The sequence below is a fragment of the Sminthopsis crassicaudata genome, chromosome 2 (genome assembly GCF_048593235.1).
Source record: "Sminthopsis crassicaudata isolate SCR6 chromosome 2, ASM4859323v1, whole genome shotgun sequence".
NCBI classification, from domain to species: Eukaryota; Metazoa; Chordata; class Mammalia; order Dasyuromorphia; family Dasyuridae; genus Sminthopsis; species Sminthopsis crassicaudata.
The window spans coordinates 682,131,263-682,154,095 of record NC_133618.1 but is presented as its reverse complement, the minus strand read 5'-3'; the positions used below and the strand labels follow the sequence as shown (position 1 = coordinate 682,154,095).

Sequence of the window (22,833 nt, the reverse complement as noted above, 5' to 3'; positions counted from 1 at the left end):
TTTATCAGTACGTCCTCAGTGCACAGCAAAGCCATCACTGGAGAGATCCAGGATGCTGAAGGGGGGGGGAGGTCAGGGTCTGGCAGTGCTGGGCATTATTGCCCACCTCCCGCTGCCACCAGGCGTCCACGAGTCTCCAGAGACTCCGTTGAGGGTCTCGATGCCATCGCTGCCGGGGGATCGCAGCCACCCCCTCCCAGGGGGCACCAGGAGAGCTGACTCCTGTTCTCGGCGACCCCACACTGGCTTTGGGGCTCGCCACCGCCTGCCTGGGAGGGCTCCAAAAGGAGCCTGGTGGAAAGTGTGTAGTCACAGATTCGCCTGCTCCCCCTTTTAAAAACTCAGGACCGGGCCGGCTCCTAATTCTGGGGCGTTCGCCCCTGTCGGCCACTGGGGGGGCCACGCGGGGAGCTCCGTGGCCTTTCCGGAACCGGAGCCCCCTCGGCTGGAACAAAAGGAGGGGCTCTCAATGGCTTGCACGTTTATTGATACTGAAAATGACTCCGATCAGGGGGCTGCAAGGTGGAAATGTCAATGCGAGCTCGGACAGTGGCTCATTAATTTTAATCAGTGAAAACACTTTACATCCTTTGAAAAAGCAACACACTGAAAAGCCTGTGGGCCGCCGAGATAGTGCCTTAGTCCAGTGTTTCTTCACCGGGAAAAAGGAACACAACAGTTTCACATCCAGAGCTGCTCCAGGGCTGGGGGGGGGGGGGGGGGCTACTACATGAAGGGCTAAAAACCCTAAAATTTCATGTTAGAAAATATATTTTGGGGCTGGGACATGGGCGACTGAAGAGCCACTTCGCCGGTAAAAGCAGTGAAGCGATATTCTTTCTTCAGCCTGGGGTCCTGACGCGGCGCGTCATCCCGTAGCTTTCTGGTCTGTGGGGTGCGACGGAAGGAAAAGGTCCGTGAGCCCAGAGCAGCCGCCCAGCGCCGGGAGCCCCCGAGCTCAGCCCCAGGACACGCGAGAGCCGCCCTCTGCCCCAAGCGCTCCCGCTCCGGAGGGGGGCCGACCTGCTCTGCGCCCAGGGGGTGTGGACAGGAGCCTCCCGAGAATGTGGGCCCTTACCGGGGGCTTAAAGCCAGGGAGGTCAGGGGGCCGAGCGGAGGAGGGGCAGCCAGAGAGGAAGGCCAGGGTCACCGAGGGGCGAGGACCCAGGGGGGGCTGGACTGAAGAGAGGAGGGAGGGGAGGGCAGGCGGGGAGCGGTGGGGGAGGCCTTGCTACAGGCGGCTTCGCAGAACGGCCGCTCTGGGTGAGATCCGGGAGCCCGATCCGGGAGCGGGGGTCCCAACGGGAGGTCCCTCCGCTCTCCATTAACTGTGCTTTGCCAGGTGGATCAGTGGGTGTCGTTTCCCGTGTGCGCGGCCCCCTGCACACACCCCTACTCGCGCCCGGCCGCCCCGCCCCCCTCTGCCCGGCCCCCGGCCCGCCCCCGGCGGCGCAGACCGCCTCCTCCCTCCCCCCGCCCCGCCCAGGCCGGATCTTCGAGCCGGCCGGCCCCCTGCACGCACCCCCCTCCTAACTGGCTAGCCATGCGCTCCTCCTCCGCACCCGGCCAGCTTCCCCTCCCCTCCCCGCCCCCTGCACCCCCTCCACAGCCTGGGGAGTCCAGCAGGGGCCGGGGGGGAGGGGGCCAGGGGGAGGGGACCGGGCACCCACCGTCTCCTCCCGCGTCCCTCTGGCCTTTCTCCTCCGCTGGCGCAGGGCCTCCATGTGATGCTTTATGCGCTCCTCGATCTCCCTGTCTTTGGAGGTTCTGAGAAGACAAGGTGGGGGCCGCCCTGAGCCGCGCCCGTTCTGGGGGGGCGCCCCAGGGCCGGGACTGTCAGGCATGGAGGCCCCTTCCCCCACTGGACGGACTGGGCTCTGCCTCGGGGTTTCTCGGGGCGGGCACAGACCCCGACGGGCGCTCGGGGCGCAGCCCGGCCCGGGCAGGTCTGCCAGAGGTCCTCAGTCCGACCTAGGCCCGCCCCGCCAGGCCGGCCCGGGCTTCTGAGGGACGGCTCTCGCAGGTGGAGCGGATCCCCGAGCCGGGGGCGGCCCTGCCCAGGAGGATGGGGCGAGGATCGATGCCCGCCCCCCCCCCCCCCCAGCCTGGTCCCCTGGTCCTTGGCCTCCACGAGGAGGAAACTCTCCCCGTCCTGCCAGAGGTCAGTGACCCCCTCACCGTGGGTGACCCGTGATCCACTGAACCGCCTCTCGAGAGCCCCCCAGAACACCCCCGGGGGGAGGGCCACCTGCCCGGTGCCCTGTGCTAAGCGCTAGCGCGCAGGCGGGGCTCTGCACACAGCAGGTGCCTACTCTGTGCTGAATCGAATTAAAAGCAGCCAAATGTCAAGCCCGTCTCTGGATCCGCCACTTCCTTTTACTTTTCCATTCCGAGCCACCGGCCAACCCTCCCCCAGACCGGCCCCTGGGCAGCGACCCCCAGCGGCCCAGCCCAGCGACTGACCTGGGCTCGTCCCGGTACGGCGCCACCTTCAACTGGATCGCTTTCTTTTTTTCAAGGGAAACGACTTCCTTGTTCTCCTCTGCCGGCTTGGTGACAAATGGAGCTTTTTCTATTATCTGCAAAATGCAACGGTCAGAACCCAGGCGTCGGTGAGCGAGCCCCGAGCCACGAGGCTGATGGGTGAGCGGGAAGGGGCCGGCCCACCAGAGACAAGAACCGGCCCATGAGAGACAGAACCGGCCCAGGAGAGGCAGAACCGGCCCAGGAGAGACAGAACCGGCCCAGGAGGGACAGAGCCGGCCCAGGAGAGACAGAACCGGCCCAGGAGAGACAGAACCGGCCCAGGAGGGACAGAGCCGGCCCAGGAGAGACAGAGCCGGCCCAGGAGAGACAGAACCGGCCCAGGAGAGGCAGAACCGGCCCAGGAGAGACAGAACCGGCCCAGGAGAGACAGAACCAGCCCAGGAGGGACAGAGCCGGCCCAGGAGAGACAGAGCCGGCCCAGGAGAGACAGAACCGGCCCAGGAGAGGCAGAACCGGCCCAGGAGAGACAGAACCGGCCCAGGAGAGACAGAGCCGGCCCAGGAGGGACAGAGCCGGCCCAGGAGAGACAGAGCTGGCCCACGAGCCAAGGGCTGCCTTATAGTCTCTCTTGGGTATTTCCAAGGCCCTGCTTTAACCAAGCCGTCCTCACAAGCATTAACACCGAATCCTCCCTAAGCCTCCTTCTCTGAAAAACAAGGGCTTGGTTGTGGGCTCAGAGGACCTCCTGATCTTTAAGTCTGAGGGCCCACTAGGAGGGCAGTGGGCAGAGCCCACTTACAGCTGGGAAGATGAGCTTAAATGTGGCCTCAGACACCAGTGTATTTAAGGCTCTCTGGCCTGCTTGCCTCAGTTTCCCCAGCTGTAAGGAACTCACACTCTCTCCTTCCAGGGTAGAGATGTAGGTAACCAGTTAGCCCAGTCAGGCACACGGTAAGCCCCATGTGAAAAATGGCCACTATTCTATTCTGGCTCAGCTAGAACGCCTCCGATACCATGAAGTCTAAGATGTCTGGGTAATTATTCAGAGGCAAGACTAAAGGGACAATTCCTGCAGATTAATCACTGCAAAAAAATCCAAACAACCCAATTGGCCGAGAAACGGGCATTCCGAGGTCCAATTTCAGCCTTCTCTTCTTCCTCTCTTCCTGAGATGGTAAACAATTGGACATAGGTAATACATATGCAATCATATAAAGCATTTCTTTATGTAAGAAATTTGTGGAAAAAAATTTGAACTAAAAAGGAGAGATAGACACACACAGAGGGGAGAGAGAGAGAGAGAGAGAGAGAGAGAGAGAGAGAGAGAGAGAGAGAGAGAGAGAGAGACACAGAGAGAGACACAGAGAGACAGAGACACAGAGAGACACAGAGAGACAGAGACACAGAGAGAGAAAGGGAAAGAGAGAGACAGAGAGAGAGACAGAGACAGAGACACAGAGAGACAGAGACAGAGACACAGAGAGAGAGAAAGGGAAAGAGAGAGACAGAGACAGAGAGAGAGAGAGAGACAGAGACACAGAGACAGAGACACAGAGAGAGACACAGAGAGAGAGAGAAAGGGAAAGAGAGAGACAGAGACAGAGAGAGAGAGAGAGGCAGAGAGAGGGGGGGGGCACACACACACACACAGAGACACAGAGATAGACAGAGACGGACAGAGACAGAGACAGCGAGACAGAATGGTTCAGTCTGTAAAGATACCATAAGTTCTTTCTCAACAGAGACGTGTCTCATCACGAGACCCTTGGATTTTCTTGGATCATTGCGTTGCGGAGAAGAGAACATCTTTCCTAGTTGCCCCTCGTGCCAGATCGCTGTGACTGTGTACAACGTGCTCCTGGTTCTGCTCACTTCACTTTACTGCAGTTTCTAAACTGCAACTCAACTGAAACTCCCTCGTGGCCATTTCTTACAGCACAGTGACATTCTCAATCACAGAGCCCACGTTCAGCCGTTCCCCAAGTGATGGGCATCCCCTTAATTTCCGATTCTTTGCCACCACAGTAAGAGCTGCTACAAATACACTTGTACAGTAAATCCTCCCCCTTCCCTGCCCTTCTCCTTCAGGATGCAGACCTAGTACTGGTACTGCTGGGTCAAAGGCATGTGCCCAGTGGGCCTAGTTCTAAATTGCTCTCCAAAATGGTTGGATCCGTTCACAACTCCAGCAGTGTGTCAGGGTCCCCATTTTCCCATGTCTCTTCTAATAGTTATCATTTTGTTTCTGCCATATTGGTCAATGCGATTAGTGTGAGGTGGTATTTCAAGGTTGTTTGCCTTTCTGTAATCAATAGCGATTTAGATTTTTTCAGTGACTTAAGCATTTTTTAATCTGACTATAGGTAACTATAAGATTTTGTCTGAAAACTGCCTTTGACCATTTATCAACTGGGAACTGGTATTCTTACAAAACTGACTCAGTTATATATTTAAGAAACAAGGCCTTTATCAGAGATGCTTTTTGTACCCTCCCTCCAGTTCACTACTTTCCTTGTAATTTTGGTAGCACGGTACAAAAACTGTAAAATGTTATCTAACCAAAATTATCCATGTTGCATTTCATAATGTTCTCTTATCTTCTTGGCCCTAAATTCTTTCCTTCTCCATAGATCTGATGAGTAAAACGTTCCACACTCCCCTAATTTGCTTATGGTATCCTTTATGTCTAAACCATGTACCCATTTTGACTTAATCTTGGCACATGGTTTGAGATGTTGGTCTGTGCCCAGTTTCTGCCATACTGTTTTCCATTTATCCCAGATTTTTTTGGTCAAATAGTCCAAACATGGATCTTTATTAAATATTAAATTAATATGGTCCTTTGCTATCGTGTATTGTGTACTTAATCTATTCTACTGATCTACTCCTCCTATTTTCTTAGCCAGTACTTGATAGTTTTGATGACTGCTGCTTTACAATACAGTCTGAGATGTGATAAGACTAGACCACTTTCCTTCATATTTTTCCTCATTGATTTCCTTTTGTTCGTCCAAAAGTCTTATTTTGTTCCTAGTCTATAAAATAGTTCGGTGATAGTTTGATTGGTAAGGCACTGAATAATCAGACTAATTTAGGGAGAATTGTAATTTTATTCTATTGGTTTGGTCTACCTGTGAACAATGAATGTTTTTCCAATTCTTTAGATCTGATTTGTGTGGAAGGCATTTTGTAATTGTGTCTATATAGTTCCTGGGTTTGTCTCAGCAAGTAGACTCCCCAATATTTTATATTGTCTACAGTTATTCTATGTGGAATTTTTTGTCTCTTCCTGCTGGATTTTGTTGGTGATATGTAGAAAGGCTGACTATGTGTCTTTATTTTAGCTCCTGTGACTTTGCTGAAGTTATTTCAACTAGATTTTTAGTTGATTCCCTAAGCATACCATCATTTTATTTGCAGAGCGATGATTTTGTTTCCTTCTATTTCTCTTCTTTTTGCCACAGCTAGCAAGAAAGAGGAATTTTCAAATTAAACATTTATGAGCACTTAAGATTACACTTGCCGCCTTGTTGAAAATGGCTCAAAATGACAAATCAGATTCCTTGTGATGACAGTCCATCAATAACATCTATAAGAACAACTGAGCCCAAGGGATCCTGCAGGACTTTGTGGTTGCTATTGTTTAAATGATTCAACATTTTAAACACAAGACCTGAAGCCAGCCAGCTCGGCAGGCTCTGTAAGTTTTTAGTGATGGCCACTCGGTCACAGAGATGACAGATGGACCTACAGCTCTCTCACAGCCGTGCCTGAAGGCCCCCCTCCCACTGGTGGTGTGCCCCTTAGCTCCGGGGGTGGATGGGCTCTGAGCTAACATGGAAGCCAGGAGGATGATGACCAGGTCAGCTTGGCTGTCGAAGGGCTTTCTGCGACTGCAATCAACGATCTTGACATTTATGGACGTAAGTGCCCAGTGGTGACCCCACAAAAGTCCTTGCCTGTTCCCAGAGAAATGCATCCGGAAAGATCTATTGGGCGGCTGCTTTCAGTTAGAAGAGGAGCCATGGGCCAGTGTCTGAGACTGGTCATCACCTCCCCCCACGTTTGAGACGAGCCCACTTCTTTGCTGCTCTGAACAAACCTAGGAAGCCCATGAGGAAAAGCCCATGGGAGTGAATGTTTCTCTGGCGAATCGGTCCAACGTCCATCCAAGTTTGGCCTTGGCTTTCCAAGGTGACACGAGTGACATGACCAGGAAAGTCCCCCTGTAGAAGGGGATCTGGGCTGAGGTCCGAGAGGGGTCAGGGAAGGCAGGAGGAGGGGGAGACCCCAGGCTGGGGGAGGGAATGCCCAGACCCAGGGGATGGAGGTCCTTGTTCTTGGGGCAGCTGGAGGCTGGTGAACTATAAAGGGAGGAGGGGGCCAGGTCCCGAGGGGCTTCAAAGGCCAAGTTCCTGGAAGCGACAGAGAGCTGTGGAGTTTGCTGAATGGGAGTGTAAAGCTTTATGTCGGGAGGATCATTTGGGCAGGTCGGTGGAGAATAGACTGTGATGGAAAAGGGAGACAGGGAGGCAGAAGGGGAACCCAAACCTAAGGGGAGCACGCGAGGTCCGGCAGCTGCACATCCAGTTCCCTAGCTCGTCTCCTGGCCCACCGAGTCCCTCCCTCTCCTCCACCTTGTCCTTCCCAAGTGGGCGAGTCCATCTCTTTTAAAGCCTGAGACGGCCTCCTGTGTGTTCCCCAAGTCTGGCCCAATCTTTCTGGGGCCGAGGACAAACACGAGATGCCCTCTAGCCCCTCTCAGTGCCCTTTCGTGCCCCTGGCAGCCAGGCCTGGAGCCAGCAAACTATCCCAAAACGTCATTACATTTCACAGAAATTTCCTCCATCATACTGAGGGGCTGCAGGGCAGAGCCAAAGCCCCTCTTCTGGTCCGTGTGCAGGGGGGCGCTCCAGCTGGACCTGAGGGGCAGCTTCAAGGTGATCCCCGCTTGGGACTCACTCCAGAAAACTCCTGGATTTCCCATTTCCGCTCACAGACTTGCTGCCTTGAAGACGGGCCAGGGACCTCGGTGGTCTCTGCTGGGCAGCCCCCCACCCAGCTCTCACCGGGAGGTTCTCCCAATGAATTTTCCTCTTGGCTACCAGCGTTGGGCTCCAGTTCTGCTTTCAAATCCTCCCTCCACACTGCAGCCTTTCAAGTTCTTGACAGAACCCTCTTTTCCTCAGAACAGACCTATTTCAGGTTGGGAGGGCTTCTGGGTCCTGGTCACCTCTCGAGCCCGGCCCCCGCTCCAGAAAGCTGCCTCAACCTCCGGTTCCGCTGAGTGCTGAGCTCTCCGTGCCCCCCTCACCTTATTTCAAAACTGTTACCTGTGTTCGGCAAATTTCATTTTCCCAGCTCAACCTGCTGCTCCAGCCCAGCTGACCCGCTTCGGCGCCGATGGTGCGTCTGATGCGTTTGTCCCCGGGTCCGGGCCGTCGGTGGGAGGCAGCCCCACAGATCTCCTGCCATTAACCACCATTCTGCGGCTGACCACGCCAACCGGACGCCCGCCTGATCCCCGCCTCCTTCACAGAACCAGAGAGATGTTCTGAGAGCCTGGCTGATGTCCAGGTGGGCTCAGTCTCCAGCACTTTCCTTATCCATGGGCTCAGTTACAGAAGGAGATGCGGTTCCTCCAGCTGACTTGTTCTGGACGAAGCCGCCATGCTGGCTTTCCAAAGGCCTGCAGTCTCTCCTGAGGCACTCAGTGGCCTTCCTTTTAACGGCCAGACTCGGCTTTCCCCAGGAGCCGGCATCAAGAGACTAGCCCGGAGCCTGCAGAATTGCTTCCTCTTCCAGAAATGGGGCCTTTGTCCCCTCCCACTCTCACCTTTTCCATCCGAGTGCTGGGGTGTCAGGGACCCCATCTGCCAGTCTATCCAGGCCAGGTGACTCGCAGGCAAAAGGCTCTCTCCAACTCTGTCCCCGTCAGCCATCTGTATTCGGCCCTTCTAATGCAGAGTTTACTTACCCTCTGCTATTTGAGATGGTCTTCTGGATAACCAGAATTTAGTGGGAGGAAGCTGGTGGAGACCCTGAGCCCATGACGGGAGCTGAGCACTGCCATGGCTTGAGCTCTCCATCCCGATGTCCCACGGGCCCAGCGAACTCATTAAGCCAAAAATGGACCCAGAGACCCTTCCCCATCCAGTTTTGGCAGAAAGTGCATCCAGCCTCTGGGCATAGCTCCAAGAACCCCGGCTCACTTCACAACTTCAGAGTGCATTCGTGCCCCTTTTCTCCCACATCCCCTTCAGCATGGGTCATTTTCCTTCTCTGTAATGTCAGCCAGTCACAGTTGTGAGGTGAAATCTCACAGATGTTTTGGCATTTCTTTCATTATCGGTGATTTAGAGATTTTTTCACGTGATAATCGGTAGCTTTCTTTTTTCTAAAACCTTTATATCCTTGGACCACCGGGAATGGATTTCAATTTGATGAATTTGGCTGAACTCCCTCTATATTTGACAAAGACCACCTTTATCAGGAAAACTTGTTATAAAATCTCTCGTCTCCCACCCACCCACTGACTGCTTTCCTTCTAGTTTTGGCTGCATTGCCTTTGTGCTGAATCTTTTACATTTCATCTAATCAAAATGACACATTTCACTTTCCATGATCCCCTCTGGTCTTGTTCAGTCATCATGATCTACTTTCATCCATCGATGTGACAGGTAATTCTCCCTTCCCTCAACCCTTTCCCCCAATTTGCCTATGATCTGAGATGATCTTACTTAAGAAAGATCCTCCTGGGAGAGAACTACACCGGGGGGAAACACCATGAGAGTCCCACAAAGGGAAAACAAGGCTCTCAGGGCCCAGGACCTTTCAGCCACGTGTTCTCTCCCTAGGACTTTGGGTGTGAAATGGGAGTTCCAGTTTGGAACGATGCTTCTGGAAGGGCTGACCTTGCTGTACCTGAGTATGTGGAAATAATGAGTTCTCAAAACCAGATTAAGGATTTCAGATATTAAATGGCATTGATAATAGTAAAGAAAGCGAACTTATTTCCTTATTTAAAAGTCTCTGGCCGACAATATTGGCACAGAAAGGTTCATTTGCCAAATCATTATTTTGAAGGTCTGTCCTTCAGCCTGTCCGTGCCAGATGCCAGGGTTTAGGAAATAGCAAGTAGTGTGTAAAGAGTGAAGTTCTCTGACATTTCAGGCGAATTATGGATTCTTAATTTAAAGCTCTCCTTAAAGCTCTGTTAACAGAATCAGAACCATAAGGTTTGAGCAAGTTACCGGAAGGCCAAGTTTAGGAGACTCTAGTAAGTTACCGGCAGATTTGGGCAGAACTACCAGGGATGTTGAGTGCGGCTCAAAATCAGAGAAGCGAATCTTCTCGGAGCCCCTTCGGAGGGGCTGCGCTTGCCCAGGAAGTCAAGGGAAGGATTTCCACGACTGCCGAGTACCGGGAACATCTGGGCCCCAGATGAAGCGTGCTCAATAAACAGGAGACGGTGTTACTTAATCCTGACGATCGCTACTGTGTTACTTTGCCTTTTTGTCATTTATGTTTGCCGGATGACGTGTAAATCTGCCCTCTCCAATGGGGCCGTGAGCCCTGGGGAGCCCCACTTGGAGAGGGACAGCGCAGAGGGGGAGTGCTCAAGGCGCTCTCTCTCATCCCGACTGGGACTTGGCTTCCACTTTTGGCCTCTCCTCCCCCCGCCCCCACGGCCCTTAGGACGGACTACCGATCCATCCAAAATCTAAATAGGTTTGAATGGGCGTCCGGCGGGGAAGGTCCGTTAAGGATCTGCATTAGTGACTCCACTTTGTCTTTTGCCCCCAACTTTGTGAAGTCTCCAACTCCACGATTTTGGAGCCGGCTCAATCTTTGTCCTCCGACAGGAGAACGCCCCTCCGCCCTGCAGCTGCGGGGCCCTGCTTCCTCGCACCCATGGGAAACCAGGACTTTCACCCCCTCCATCCTGCTTTTTAATCCTTGCAAACTCTATGTTAGCTACGAGAAGCCAAGCTCCCAGCTCCAAAGCCTTTGCAGCCGTCCTTATGACCGCCGACGAGTGGTGCGTCCGGACGAAACCGAGTTTCCTCCCGATTGTGTGAGGTCCAGCCCCCCCGGCTGCCCCGGACAGGAACACTGGGGCCTAGGGGGACGAGCGGGTCGGCTCCCCCGGAGCCACTTCTTGGGGAAAGCAGGGATCCAGTCGGCGGCTTTCCCCAGGACCCCATGGTCTTTTCTTCTCCCCCTAGTGACCAGAACTCCTCAGACCCGGGAACGTACCATGTCCTTTTTGGGCAGACAGCGTGCGTCCCCAGGGACCTCCTTTTTCTTCGTTCCTTTGGCTCGCTGTCGCCATTTCTGGAGCATTGTTTTCTCTCTGGAACAAACAAAGGGCATTTTAGACAAGTCACAGCGCCTTAAGTTAACCGAACGTCATGGGAGACGCTTAAATGGCCTTTGCTCTGAGTCTGTGACTCCGCTGGGGCTTCTCTTGGCAGAGATACTGGCGGGGCATTTTTCAGCTCATTTTACAGATAAGGAAACCGAGGCACACAGGGTGAAGGGACTTGCCCGGGCTCACACAGCTTCCAAGTTCTGAGGCTGGATTTGAAGACGGCCTCCTGCCTTGGGACATAGCGGTCCATGGTTAAAGCTCAGGACAAACCAAGTCATTGGGGAAGCCGCCTTCATCATCTCCCCTCCCACGTTGGGGGGCAGGGACCCATGACTAAGACCCCACCCACTGAACCCATCACTGCTGGGAACTGCTTGGACACTGGCCCTGGCAGGAAGAAAGGGGGAAGGAGGAAGGAAGGGAGCACCACAGCTGGTGCAACTGCAAACTGGAGAGCCCGAGGAGTCCCGAAACTGCCAGCCCTCGGCCCCGACCACCAGGGTCTGCTCGCCAGGGTGACCCGGGAGAGGAGAACCGGCTGCGAGGCGGCCAAGAGCCGGAGCCGGCGGGGATGGCCGTCAGCCCAGGAGGCCGGACGAGAGTGGCCGGACGGACATCACTGTGCTGGGCGGACCCTGGACAGACGTGCAAGAGACGGGGGAGAGGGAATGGGGCAGAACAGAGGCGGCGCTGTCCACAGTAACGCTCTTTGTTTTGCTGAGGCAATTGGGTTCAAGTGACTTGCCCAGGGTCACACAGCCGGGAAGTGTTAAGTGTCTGAGACCAGATTGACCTCCTGACTCCAGGGCTGGTGCTCTGTCCACTGCGCCCCCTAGCTGCCCCAGCAATACTGTTTTAAGAATAGCTTTGGGCAACCGAGTCGTTCTAGTATAAATGGCCAAATTAACCCCAAGCACCTGGGAAGGAAGATGCTGCTGCCCCCAGAGGAAGCGGAAAAGCAGGAGCAGCAGCGGATGGCTTTCTTACACCCGCCGCCTTTGTGTCCAACAGCAGCCACCTCTGGGGGGCTGGGCAGGGGGAGGAGAAATAGAAAGGAAGCGCGCTAAGCGACACCAGTGGGACGGAGCGCTTCTCCGAGTCACGGGCAATCATCTTCTCCCCTTTTTATTTTACTGTTATGGAAACGTTTGCTTTATTTCCTAAGCTCAGAATAGAATAAATCAGTGAAGAACAGAACAGAAGCTTGGGGCTGGTCGGCTGGCGAGCCAGCGCTGGGGCAGGAGGAACCACGGACCGGAGGCTCAGCTGCTCCCTCCGCTTCTAATTCGGCTTTGGGTGGGAAAGGGCAGAGGGAGGAGGATGCGTCTCGGCTAGGGTCCGAGGCCCCCGGACCAGAGGGTGGAGGGGCCGGAGGAGGCACGTCGCGCCCGAGACGGGGAAAGGGGCTGACGGAGTCTGCAAACGCTCGGCGCTGGAGCTTCCCTCCTTCTGCCAGTCATGAAAGCCAGGTGGAGGGCCCCTCCGGAAAGGGAAGCGAGGTCCCAAGGAGCCAGCAGGGCCTCAAACAGGCAGAGCGGGGGCCGGGGAGAGATGGCCGGGACGTCGCTACGGGGCGCGACACGGTGGAGAGAAGTGGGCAAGGTGATGGCGGATGCCCTGGAGCTGGCCGAGGGGAAGACGGGAGGAGCCGTCACTGCGGGGGTCCGTCCGGGGCCCTCCAGCTGGTGGGCTCAGAGCAGACTTAAGCTGAACTAAATGCAAGCCGATGTGAAGGGACAGCTGCACGCCCTCCCTATCTGTGCTACCCCAACCCTCCCCCCGGGGGCCCAGGCCGAGTCCACAGCCCAGCCTTCTGCCTGCCCCTTCCCTTCACTCATACAGCCGCCCCCCAGGACGGGCAGGCCCTCACCTCCTTGCCTGGAGGCTCCTGCCCACGGCCCTCTGCTCGGGTACAGGGGAAACAGGGCTGGGGCCCCCTGACCTCGGGGCCTTCCACTCACACAATCTGTCCATGATTCTAAAGCCTTCTGGCCTCAGGATGGCCCTGCAAAGCCTGCTGACAGCCGGACAGGTGATCTGCTGGGCAGGGAGAACCGGGCCCCAGAGACCTCCTCATTCTAGCCACAAAATGAGCACTTCAGGACGGGAGGAGCTGGACAGAGGTCTCCTTGCTCTTGGGGCTTTGCTAAATCCCGTGGAACTTAGCCTGCCGGCCCTACCATCCCAATCTACTTTCCCCTTGGCTTGAAGATGGGGAAAACCTGCAAATTCTTTTGAGATACCTCACGACCCTGGTCTGCAACCCCCAACCTTTTGGGGTCCCTTCCCAACCTCAACACTCCTATGTAGGCCTGATGGCGTAGCCCCTACTCAACTGCTGCTTGTCTTTCCTTCTCAAAGAGGGCCAGGACCTCTGGGAGGGGATACCACAACGGCCAGGGAAGTGAGGGGGCAAGGTCACCGGCCTCACTGTCCTCTCCAGAGCCAGCTGGGTCCAGTGGCCAGACCTAGATCAGCCCCACTGGAAACGGCCTGCATAAGCAGCGGGTCTTCCAGAGCTCTGGCTGCCCCAGGCCACAACTGGCTGGTTAAGCCAGTGATTAAGGCTGGCAAGCAACTGAGGCAAAGAATGGCCTCCTTCTCTTTGTCAAAGAGGAAGAAACCTAAAGAAATAAGTCTGGGAGGGAAAGGCCCTCGGGGCTTCTGGCCAAAGCAGAGATGGCTGTGATTCACGCTCTCTCAGGACCCAAGTAATGACCATGTGGGGCTTGGCCTGGGACGGACTGGTAGCCAACCAGTAAGTGTCGGAGCCATTTGGGCTGAAGGCCTGGTCTGCAAAGAGGAAATCTAGCCAGGAAGCCCAAGATTCTCAGAAGGTTTCAGCTATCGGGAGGAAAAAAACATTTTAAGAGCACCTGCAGGTAAGGGTATGGTACCCTGTGTGGAAAGAGGGCAGGGAGCGAAGGCAGAGAGTAAGGTAAGGGAGAAAGGGGATGAGGAAAGAAAGGAAGAAGGAAGGAAGGAAAGAAGGAAGGAAGGAAGGAAGGAAGGAAGGAAGGAAGGAAGGAAGGAAGGAAGGAAGGAAGGAAAGAAGGAAGGAAGGAAGGAAGGAAGGAAGGAAGGAAGGAAGGAAGGAAGGAAGGAAGGAAGGAAGGAAGGAAGGAAGGAAGGAAGGAAGGAAGGAAGGAAAGAAGGAAGGAAGGAAAGAAGGAAGGAAGGAAGGAAGGAAGGAAGGAAGGAAGGAAGGAAGGAAGGAAGGAAGGAAGGAAGGAAGGAAGGAAGGAAGGAAGGAAGGGAGGGAGGATGAGAAATGGATGGGGATTTGGTTTCCACAGAGCTAGATAAATGAAATGAAAAATGAAACCCACCAGGGCATCAGAGAATAAGCGGGGTTCTAGGCTGGCCGGGAGCCCTCTGAATTTGCCTCCATGGGGATGTGAGCTCCTGGGGCAGGGCTGGGCCAGCTCTGGGGAGGAGGTTCACATTCTGCAAGTTCTGTAGCACCCCACTCATGAGACTGGGGGAGGGCCTTGCCCTTCAGGACAGGAAATAAAGGGCGGCCTTTGCAGAGTCAGTGGTGTTCTTGGGAGGACGTTTTGTTTCTTACAGAAGGAAGAGAGCAAGAAGGGAAGAAGAAAGGAAGATGATGGGGGTGCTGGGGATGGAGACACTGAGGACACAGGAAACCTCCATCCTCAAAGGGCGCCTTGGCCAGGAGACCTGGAGCAGAGTTTGACTCCCACAGTTAGGAAAACTAGAGAAGCACAGAGAAATTAAACACATTCAGCAAAGCAACTGAAACTGGGAGATGGAGACTGGCCCCGAACAAGGAAATACAGCTAACAGAAGGAAAATAAAATGTTACGGGGAGGAGGGTTCAGACTTGGAAAGAAAAGGAAATGTAAGGGGTGGGGGCTGGAAAATGTAATTCAAGGTGGGGAATCACTTACACTGGGGGGCACGTGGAGATGTAGTCAGAGGAGACCTGCTCAGGTGATGATGTAATGGGGGGGAGACTCCCTGGGACCCCCATCACTGGGGAATCAGAGAGGACTGGCGCTTCAGGGAAGGAAAGGAGAGCCCACCTTTTTTTTAAGCCTGCCAGCTGTTCCCAAGGACAAAGGAGTGGGCAAGGGCGGCTGAAGGCACATCCCGAATGGGCATGGGAGCAAGGGCTCTGCCACAGGTGCCACCTTCCCGAGTCAGAGCGATTCACCTTCGGGCATGGGAGCAGCCTCCAGCTCACCCCTGGAGAGGGGTCCTTTACGTCCACCACTAACCTTTATGGGCGCCCCGCTGGCTCGCCTGTCACCAGGAGCGGACCGGATGGCCCACGCTTGTGGGCGGAGGATGTCCGGAGGCTGCCCACAGGGACGCCTCGGTTCCCCAAATGTCCAGCTCCTTCACAGACCCTACGCCCTCCTGGACACAAAGACCACTGCTACAAACCACGCTTCCCCGGAGCTGCTATGTGACCACAGGACTGAGCAGGGGGTGACCTTGCGTGGAAGCCCCCTAGGAATGGGGGAGATCATCAGGGCCACCAGGACTGAGGGGACTGGACCCATGGTGTCAGCAGAAAGGGAAGGGAGCCACAGGCAAACCTCCGGGAGAACAGTGGGCTGGGTGGGTGGCACGGGCCACATTTTTGAGGGGGTGGGGACCCCTGGACCCCGCATCCTGACTGCCGGCCTCTGCGCAGCCTCAGTCAGTGATGCCCAGGACCGGGGTTGGTCCGGCACAAAGTTGGCGAGTGCCATCTTGGAACCCGCCCCGGCCCCCGCCATCTTACCTTTTCCGTTGCTCTATTAACGCTTGCTTCTCCTTCAGCTCCTTGAGGGCGGCTAAGTGTTTCTCTTCGTCTTTCTTGATCTGAATTTGTGTTTCGTAGGATGGGATTTCAGGAAACATGCTCTTGAAGGAAGGGGTTTTCTTTCTAGAATTATACGGCTTTTTCAGTGGCAGCCTTAACAAAAACATATGTGCATATGCATGTGTGTAGTTTTTGCTGAGGCATTTGGGGTTAAGTGACTCTCCCAGGGTCCCACAGCCAGGAACTGTTAAGTGTCTGAGGCCACATTTGAACTCGGGTCCTCCTGGCCTCAGGGCTGGGGCTCTCTCCACTGCGCCACCGGGACCAGCAACAATGGCACATCCCCTTCTCAGGACGCCAGCCGGGACAGAGACAGAGGGTCACAGTGAGCAGGAGTAAATGGCTGGAATGAAAGGGTTTTTCCCTTTTGAAAAGATGTTTTTTTCTTGTTCAATAACATTATTAATATTATTTATTATTTCCCTTACTGTAAGACTTTTTCCTCACCCCGTAACAGTTCATTATCACTTATTACTGTTAGCTTGGGGCTGGGGTCACAAGGGCCTGAGGGAGCTGCCGCCCAGCCATGGGCCGTCCGAGCCCTTGCTCTCTTAGGGGCATCCTTAGCACCGGGGCTGGGGGTCTCTGCACGGTTCAGCGATGAGGATTCCCATCTCACACCTAATTGTCTTTACAAAGAGCCACTAAGGCTTCCCCGAGGACGCCACACCCGAGCATGGCGACCCTTCGGGGCAGGGACACCCGCCATCGCCAGCCCCTCCACGACCAACTCCCAAGTCGTTCAGGGACCGCTTCGGATGGCGGGTAAACACCTGCTTTGTGGGAGGGCCCCCTAAAACCGCCTTTTGGCCAACACCATCAGCGTTCAAACACCATGGCCTAACCCTAACCCTAACCCTAACCCTGGAGCTGCGCTCTCCTAGTGGGGCTAGAGTGCAGGCCGCTGAGCTCCAGAAAGGACCGACTCCGGCCCCTCACCCTACCTGGCCAGCTCGAGAATCTCCCTGAGACAATTCAGAGAGCGACTGCGTTTCCTGGCCTGGCTCCTGTGCACGTCTGGTTCAGCAGCAATGAGGCCGGCTCTGGAGACCCAGCGGGAGGTCTGGGGGGTCAGCCTGGCACCCCTCCTGCCCCCACCTTCCTATGGAGCCAAAGGCCGAGGGGCTCGGGGAAGCATTATCTGCAGGCATGTCCCTGGAAAGCGTCCCCCGAGGGCAGCGCACTCGTCTGCACACTCCACACTTCTCCATTTGCTGCAGCCGGCCACTCCCGAAGGGCCGGAGTGGCGCAGCGCGATGGGGGATGCTGCTTTCCTGGGGTCTTCGGGCCGACGTCAGCACCAGCACAGAGGCCGGTCCGCACTTGGGGGCGCCCGCCTCTGAGGCTCAGAAGCTGCGGCCCCTCCACCTGAGAAATCCCGACTGGAGTCGGAGCCGTTACCGGCTGAGAGCAAAGGCTTCTCTGGCTGGGAGTCTGCCAGAGAAGGCCTGATTTCAGCTGGGGTAAAGGTCATCACCGCCGGCTGTCTTTTGAGTGCACTAGGAGTGTCCGGCCCTCTCCCCAGGACCCTCCTCCTCACCGGGAGCCGCCAGCATAGGCGGCAGAAATCCCCAAGGACTTTGGCTTCTAACCTGCCTTTGCAGCATCCCTCCTGAGCACTTGGGGCCCAACTGGAACTCCAGCCACCAGAGCCCCAAGTCCTGCCTGGATCCCTGCTTCCCTTGGTCCTTTTGAGGGGGAAAGGTTGCCTTCTTAGGGACGGACTTCCTGCTGCCCACCCCCGGAGTTCTCAGTTTTTGCAGTCAGAGCTTGGGAAATTCCTGTCATTTCCATCAAACAGTCTGGATGCTGTGAGTGTGCGGACCCCAAGTCTCCAGAAGCCCCGGCTCCTTCCTTGCTCCTGGCAGCTGGGCGGTCAGCTCTCCCTGCACCCACAGGGGCGGGCTCTGGCGGGCACGCTCTCCGTCTTCTGGCCCTTTCCCTCTCCGGGAGTCCACATTGGCGAGCGCCCTGTGGCACCTGTGGCCTCACAGGGACACAGTCTGCTGAATGCCAAGTCTGCTGCCCGGAGCATCCAGGAAACTCTAGGACCACGGCCATGGGGTACAGAGTCTGGGGGAAGCGCCCCCTGCTGAGGCTGTTTCCAGCTCCATCCCTCCAAGGACTCCCTGTCACGTCTGCCCCTGGAGCTGGTGCCCCTGGAGCTGGTCCCTTTCACGACACGGCCCACAAGGGTCTCCGGGCCTTCACCCAATCCTACGGTGACTCATCACGGGGCTGCGGGGGAAGGGCACTCAAAGTCTACTTCTTTGCTCCGATTTTTGCTGCAGGAACCTTCCCAGGCCTCTCCAAGACCCTCCCTCCTGCCCGGTAATGTTCTTCTCTAAAGTGTGAACGTTCTCCGGGAGCAGGTCTCTTGGGGAGCTTCTGGAGGCAGCCTTCCTTTCACTTCAGTCACCCCAAATGCGGCCAGGGATTAAAGTCCAGATTCTTTATTTTCTCCTACAAAGTCCTGAATCTTTTCCTGGGCCCAGTAGCTTTCTCAGAGGCCTCTTTCCCCTTGGTTCTGAGAGCTCTCTCCGAATGTCTCCGAATCCAAAGGTTTGTCCTCCAGCCTCCAGCCTCTCATCCTCCCAGTGTCTCCAGCGGCACAAAGGTGGAAGATGGAATGAATCTGTCTCCTCCTCCCAGAGCGAGGGCTCGTGGGCTTCTGACTCGTGAATCTCCCAAAGTCCAAGAGTCGGCTTGTCCTCCGGTGGGCTTGGGAACTCCTCCTTATACGTGCTCTCTAAAGGTGTGAATGTGTGAGCCAATGTGTGAACTCCTTTAAAGGTCTGAACTAGGGACATGAGCATCGTCTCTAGCACATGGTTTCGAGTTCTGGCCCCTTACACTCCCTTACCTTGCCTGTGGAATAAGATGGGACCTCCCCTTTCTCCCCACAGTTCCTTTAAGCCAGCCTCCCGAAGTGGAGCCCCCCAAGATCTGCCACAGACGCACAGCTGAAATCGTCCCTGTGCCGAGAAGGAAAGTGGTCTCTCTTTCTCTCTCCCTGAACGGGGGAGCAAAGCCCACAAAGTGGCCCTTAATCTCCATCTCCTGCCTGTTTCCTTCGGCCTCCCTGACTCCGCGGTCGGCCTGGCCACCAGCAGACCTCTGCTCTAGGAGCAGCTCCTCCCGTGCCGTGGCAGAAGTCTCTGGACTTTGGAGGCGACGTCCCGGGGACACCGAGGCACACTGAGGACGGCCGGCCTCGCCCGGGCTGCTTTGGACGTGAGCCGATGTTAGGATTACTAGGTGAGAACTCAGGTTGTCTGGACAATGACAAGGTGAGAATTCAGGATGACTTGATAGTTCTCTGGCTCAGATTCTTAAGAGGAGCAAGCTCATTGGTTGGAGTACTTCTTCCCAGAAGCCCTTGCATTATCCCACGCCCATTCTCTGGGAGGATAAAAGAGGACACCACTCCAGAGATAGGAGACGTCTCTGCACTACATCGGGCCTGACGGGGCTCTCTGCAGGAAGGGAAGTCACTTCTCTGGACAAGAGAAGAATCTGTCCGAGAGATTTGAGTAGACACAGCAGATCTCCTCCCAGAGAGCGATCGGCAGCTTCTGGAGACGACAGCTCGCTACAATTGGCGCCCAACGTGGGGCCAGGACTTTTCTTTATTCTGACAAGGACTTATTCTGAGCCCTTCAGAGGAGCTAGACTGGACCATAGCAATTTGGCGCCCGAACAGGGCGTCCCATCAATATGGGAGGTATTACACATAATTACATAAGTTACATAAGCACATAGTAACATAGTAACAATACATGCTAGAAGTATATAACAAACAACATGATCAAATAATCATAAATTGAGAATTTATAAATGTCCATAAGTCCATTGTCCATTAGTCTCATCTTGTGTTAGGAAATCCAATGATTCCTGCTGGTTTTAAAGTTCTTTAACAGTCTTTTTATTAGCCATGCTCTTTTGGTGTAAGAACTCCGCCTGCAAGTCCTCCCCAGCCCAGCCCTGCCCCGTGTCTGCCCGTTCTGCCCTCGTCGCCAGGAGCACCCGCGGCTTCTCCACTGTGCCCACGGCCAGTCAGACGCCTGAGCCCTGCAGCTGGCCCACCTTATCGCGGGTCAGAGGACCCCGCCGAGGCTCCGCCCCGTGGGGAATGCCCGTCCTGCCCACCGGCCCCTCTAAACATCCTCGGCCTCTCCAGGGCTCAGCTGCCCCCCCTCCACCTGTGGGTGACCAGGTCTTTCCTGGGAGAGTGGGAGGCCAGGGAGAAGGCGCCCCCACCCTGCATAGGGCCCTAGCGGTCAGGAGCAGGTCCTGGGGGCTGCCTCCATGGAGGGGAGGCCCCCCTGATCAACCACAGAACGCCAGCTTGTCGGGACCCCCATGGGCCCAGGGGGAATGCTGGGCTGCCCAGCAGGGGGCAGCGGGCCCAGAGACAGGAGCCAGCTTCCGAGGGCTTGCTGGCTCCCAGGGTGCAAGTGGGGGACAGCTCTAGGCCTACAGCCCGCCTGGGTCCGAGCAAACGCTTCACCTTAATAAAGAGACAGAGATTTCTGCTGCTGGCCGCAGCCGGATGGCCAACAGGACCAGGGGAGGCTCCCCGGCCTGGGCCCTGCTCCTTTCTGACCCTCCCCCGGGTACAGCGCCCAGGGCCACAGAGCTGGGAGGCACAAGGTTCCGGGGGGCGCACAGTTACCTGAAGCTGTACTTGGGCTTGTGGAGGTGCGCCTTGGCGCGGCTCTGCAGCTCGAGGGGCAGCTGGGTGGGCAGCAGCTGGTTGGAGAGAATCTCGGCCTTTTCGTTGGCGACGATTTCCTGCCTCAGCTTCCAGAACTGCTTCATCCCCTCCTCGCTGGACCAGTCCTCCGAGAGATCGGGACTGGACTCCGCCACCTCGGCCAGGTTCAGCTTCTCCATGGTCGGGAAGCGATAGTCCTTCCCCTGGGGGTCCTCCCCGGCCTCGGCCCTGGAGAGCTCTTTCAGAGAGTTCGCCCTTTGCATCGGGACGGCTTCTGGGGGGAAGCAGCCGGTTGCGGCCCCTGCCCCGCGGCCCCCGCACCGAGACCCGCCTTTCCCTGGCCCTGTAAGTGCGGTCTCCAAGTGGGGAGGCCCCCAGGAGCCCTCCCAGCCCCTGCTGGAGGGAAGCTCCTGCCATCCGAGGGTCTTGGGCCCCGGGCAGGGAGGCGGACCTGGGACTTCTGGGATACGTGGAGGTCCCAGGGAGGAGAAACTCCCTTTGCGTCTCCTGGGGCACCTCAAGGAGAAGCCCCTCCGGGGAGCCCCTCCCCCGATGCCCCCTGACCCCCCCTTAGGGGGCCCATGACCCACCTTGCTGCTGCAGGGAGGCAGAGTGCTCCAGGGCCCAGGTGCGGAGGAAGGCCAGGATGGCGGGCAGGCCTTTGTGGATGACTTGGGGGGGAGGGAACTCCAGAGGGCAGCTCCTCAGGTTCAGGGCTTTCAGTGACATCAAGTTCCCTGCAAAAGAAAAAGGGGGGGGCCGTGAGCACTTTCTGGGGTGCACCGTGGTCTAGGCAGTGGGATGCTGGGAGGGCCGCCCCCAGAGGTGATCCTGCCCCTCCCCCGCTCCGCTGAGCCTCAGCTGCCCCCCAGGAGGCGCGCCCCTCTTGGGCTCGGCCGGTTCTGGGGCTCCGCTCCCTCCACGTCTGCTTAGCCCCTGGCGCTTGTCACAGCTTTTCTGCATCACGGTCACTCCTCTCCCCGTTTCCCCGCCTCTTCCCTGACTTTCAGAATCCCTTCCCCCTCTTCCATGGGGACCCCCACTTTATTTTTCCCAGAGGCCCCAGAGGGAGAAAGCGGCTGTTTCCTTCTTCCCAGCACGTTCTGATTTCCCGGATTTTGCTCCGTTTGTTCCTTTTCCAGCCAATTTCTGGACGTTGACCTCTCTGCCAAAGCAGGGGTCTGCTCCTGGGGGCCCTGCCTGAGCTTTGGGGGTCTGTGTGGCCCTTTGGGGGCTCCCTCCAGCATCTTTCAGCTCTTCCAGCTGGAACAAGGAGAGCCTGCTTCCTCCTCGCCCGGGCTGTGTGAGGACACCGTGGGGAAGCCCCGGCAAAGGCGGGGGGATGGGAGCCGGGGCCCAGGAGGTGGTCCCGGGGCTCTGTGGGGTGGGCTGTCCGAGGAGGGAGGACAGACCCATTTTCAGCCCGTTACATTAGTGCTCATGGACGCCTGGGGCAGCTGGGGGTGATGGGAAATGGCCAGCCCGGCTCTGCTCAGGGTCCCAGGGCAACGGGCACCGGCGGCCGAGCCCCAATCCCCCCCTCCAGAGGCCGGCCGGCTGAGGTCAGTGGGGGCTCTCCGGACAAGACCTTCCCCAGGCCCCCTGGAGGCCGGCCGGCTGAGGTCAGTGGGGGCTCTCCGGACAAGACCTTCCCCAGGCCCCCTGGAGGCCGGCCGGCTGAGGTCAGCGGGGGCTCTCCGGACAAGACCTTCCCCAGGCCCCCTGGGACTCGCCCTTCCCTGGACCGGCCGCCCGGCTGCTGCACGGAGGCCGGGAATCTGGGCTCCGCTAAGAGTTGGCGGGAAGCTGCACTTAAGGAGAAAGCACTCACCCAGCTCCACCGGCAGTGCTTTTATGGGGTTCTTTTCCATAAGCAAAGTTTTCAGGTTCCTTTAAAACAAAAAAGGAAAATTAGACAAAAAGCCGGAGCCAAGGCGTCTGTGAGCTACAAGTTACGGTGACTCGCTCCTTCCTTGCTCGACCCAGAAGCCGATGGGCCTGGGAACTGACCCAAAAGGACGCCCTGAGCCTGCCCCGAGCCCCAGAGGTCAGCCCTGCTGTGCTCCGGGACCCTGCCGGCTCCCGCTGACCAAGTGCCGACCGTGCCGGCTGCTGGGGACGCGAGGCCGCAGATGGAGCTGCCTGCCCCCCCGCCTGTGCCCACCCCTCCGCTGAGGGGTCTCCACCGGCTGCCCCGCCCTGGCCGAGGGGCCGGAGCTTGCCCCCTACTTGTGTGGAGGTGTCCGAGGGGCCAGCGGCCCGAGAATGGGAATGCTATCCAGAGCTGATGTGAGGAACTTCTGGATTTGGCCACAGCCCTGACCATCGTGACCCTGGGGTCCCAGGCACACAATCCACCCCCTCCCAGGCCCTTTGACCCCGTGCTGACCAACTGCTTCGGCCTCTTCCTCTGCTGGCATA

General features: G+C 56.8%; 1 protein-coding gene across 10 annotated transcripts in view; it reads right to left on the bottom strand.

The window, feature by feature from the left end:
• Positions 1-468: 468 nt before the first annotated feature.
• LRRC27 (leucine rich repeat containing 27) overlaps positions 469-22,833 on the bottom strand; it is a 41,488-nt gene continuing 19,123 nt past the window's right edge. For 2 of the 10 annotated variants that reach the window (XM_074297205.1, XM_074297206.1), the window contains exons 4-11: positions 22,244-22,302; positions 21,003-21,149; positions 20,371-20,686; positions 15,615-15,788; positions 10,747-10,843; positions 2,464-2,579; positions 1,671-1,767; positions 469-888 (exon numbers count right to left, since the gene is read on the bottom strand). In XM_074297205.1, coding sequence (XP_074153306.1) covers positions 748-888; positions 1,671-1,767; positions 2,464-2,579; positions 10,747-10,843; positions 15,615-15,788; positions 20,371-20,686; positions 21,003-21,149; positions 22,244-22,302 — 1,147 coding nt within the window. In that variant the 3' untranslated portion in view covers positions 469-747. Of the gene's footprint in view, positions 889-1,670; positions 1,768-2,463; positions 2,580-10,746; positions 10,844-11,983; positions 12,485-15,614; positions 15,789-20,370; positions 20,687-21,002; positions 21,150-22,243; positions 22,303-22,833 lie in introns of those variants that run through there. The other 8 variants (XM_074297209.1, XM_074297210.1, XM_074297208.1 and 5 more) reach the window with 5 other exon arrangements.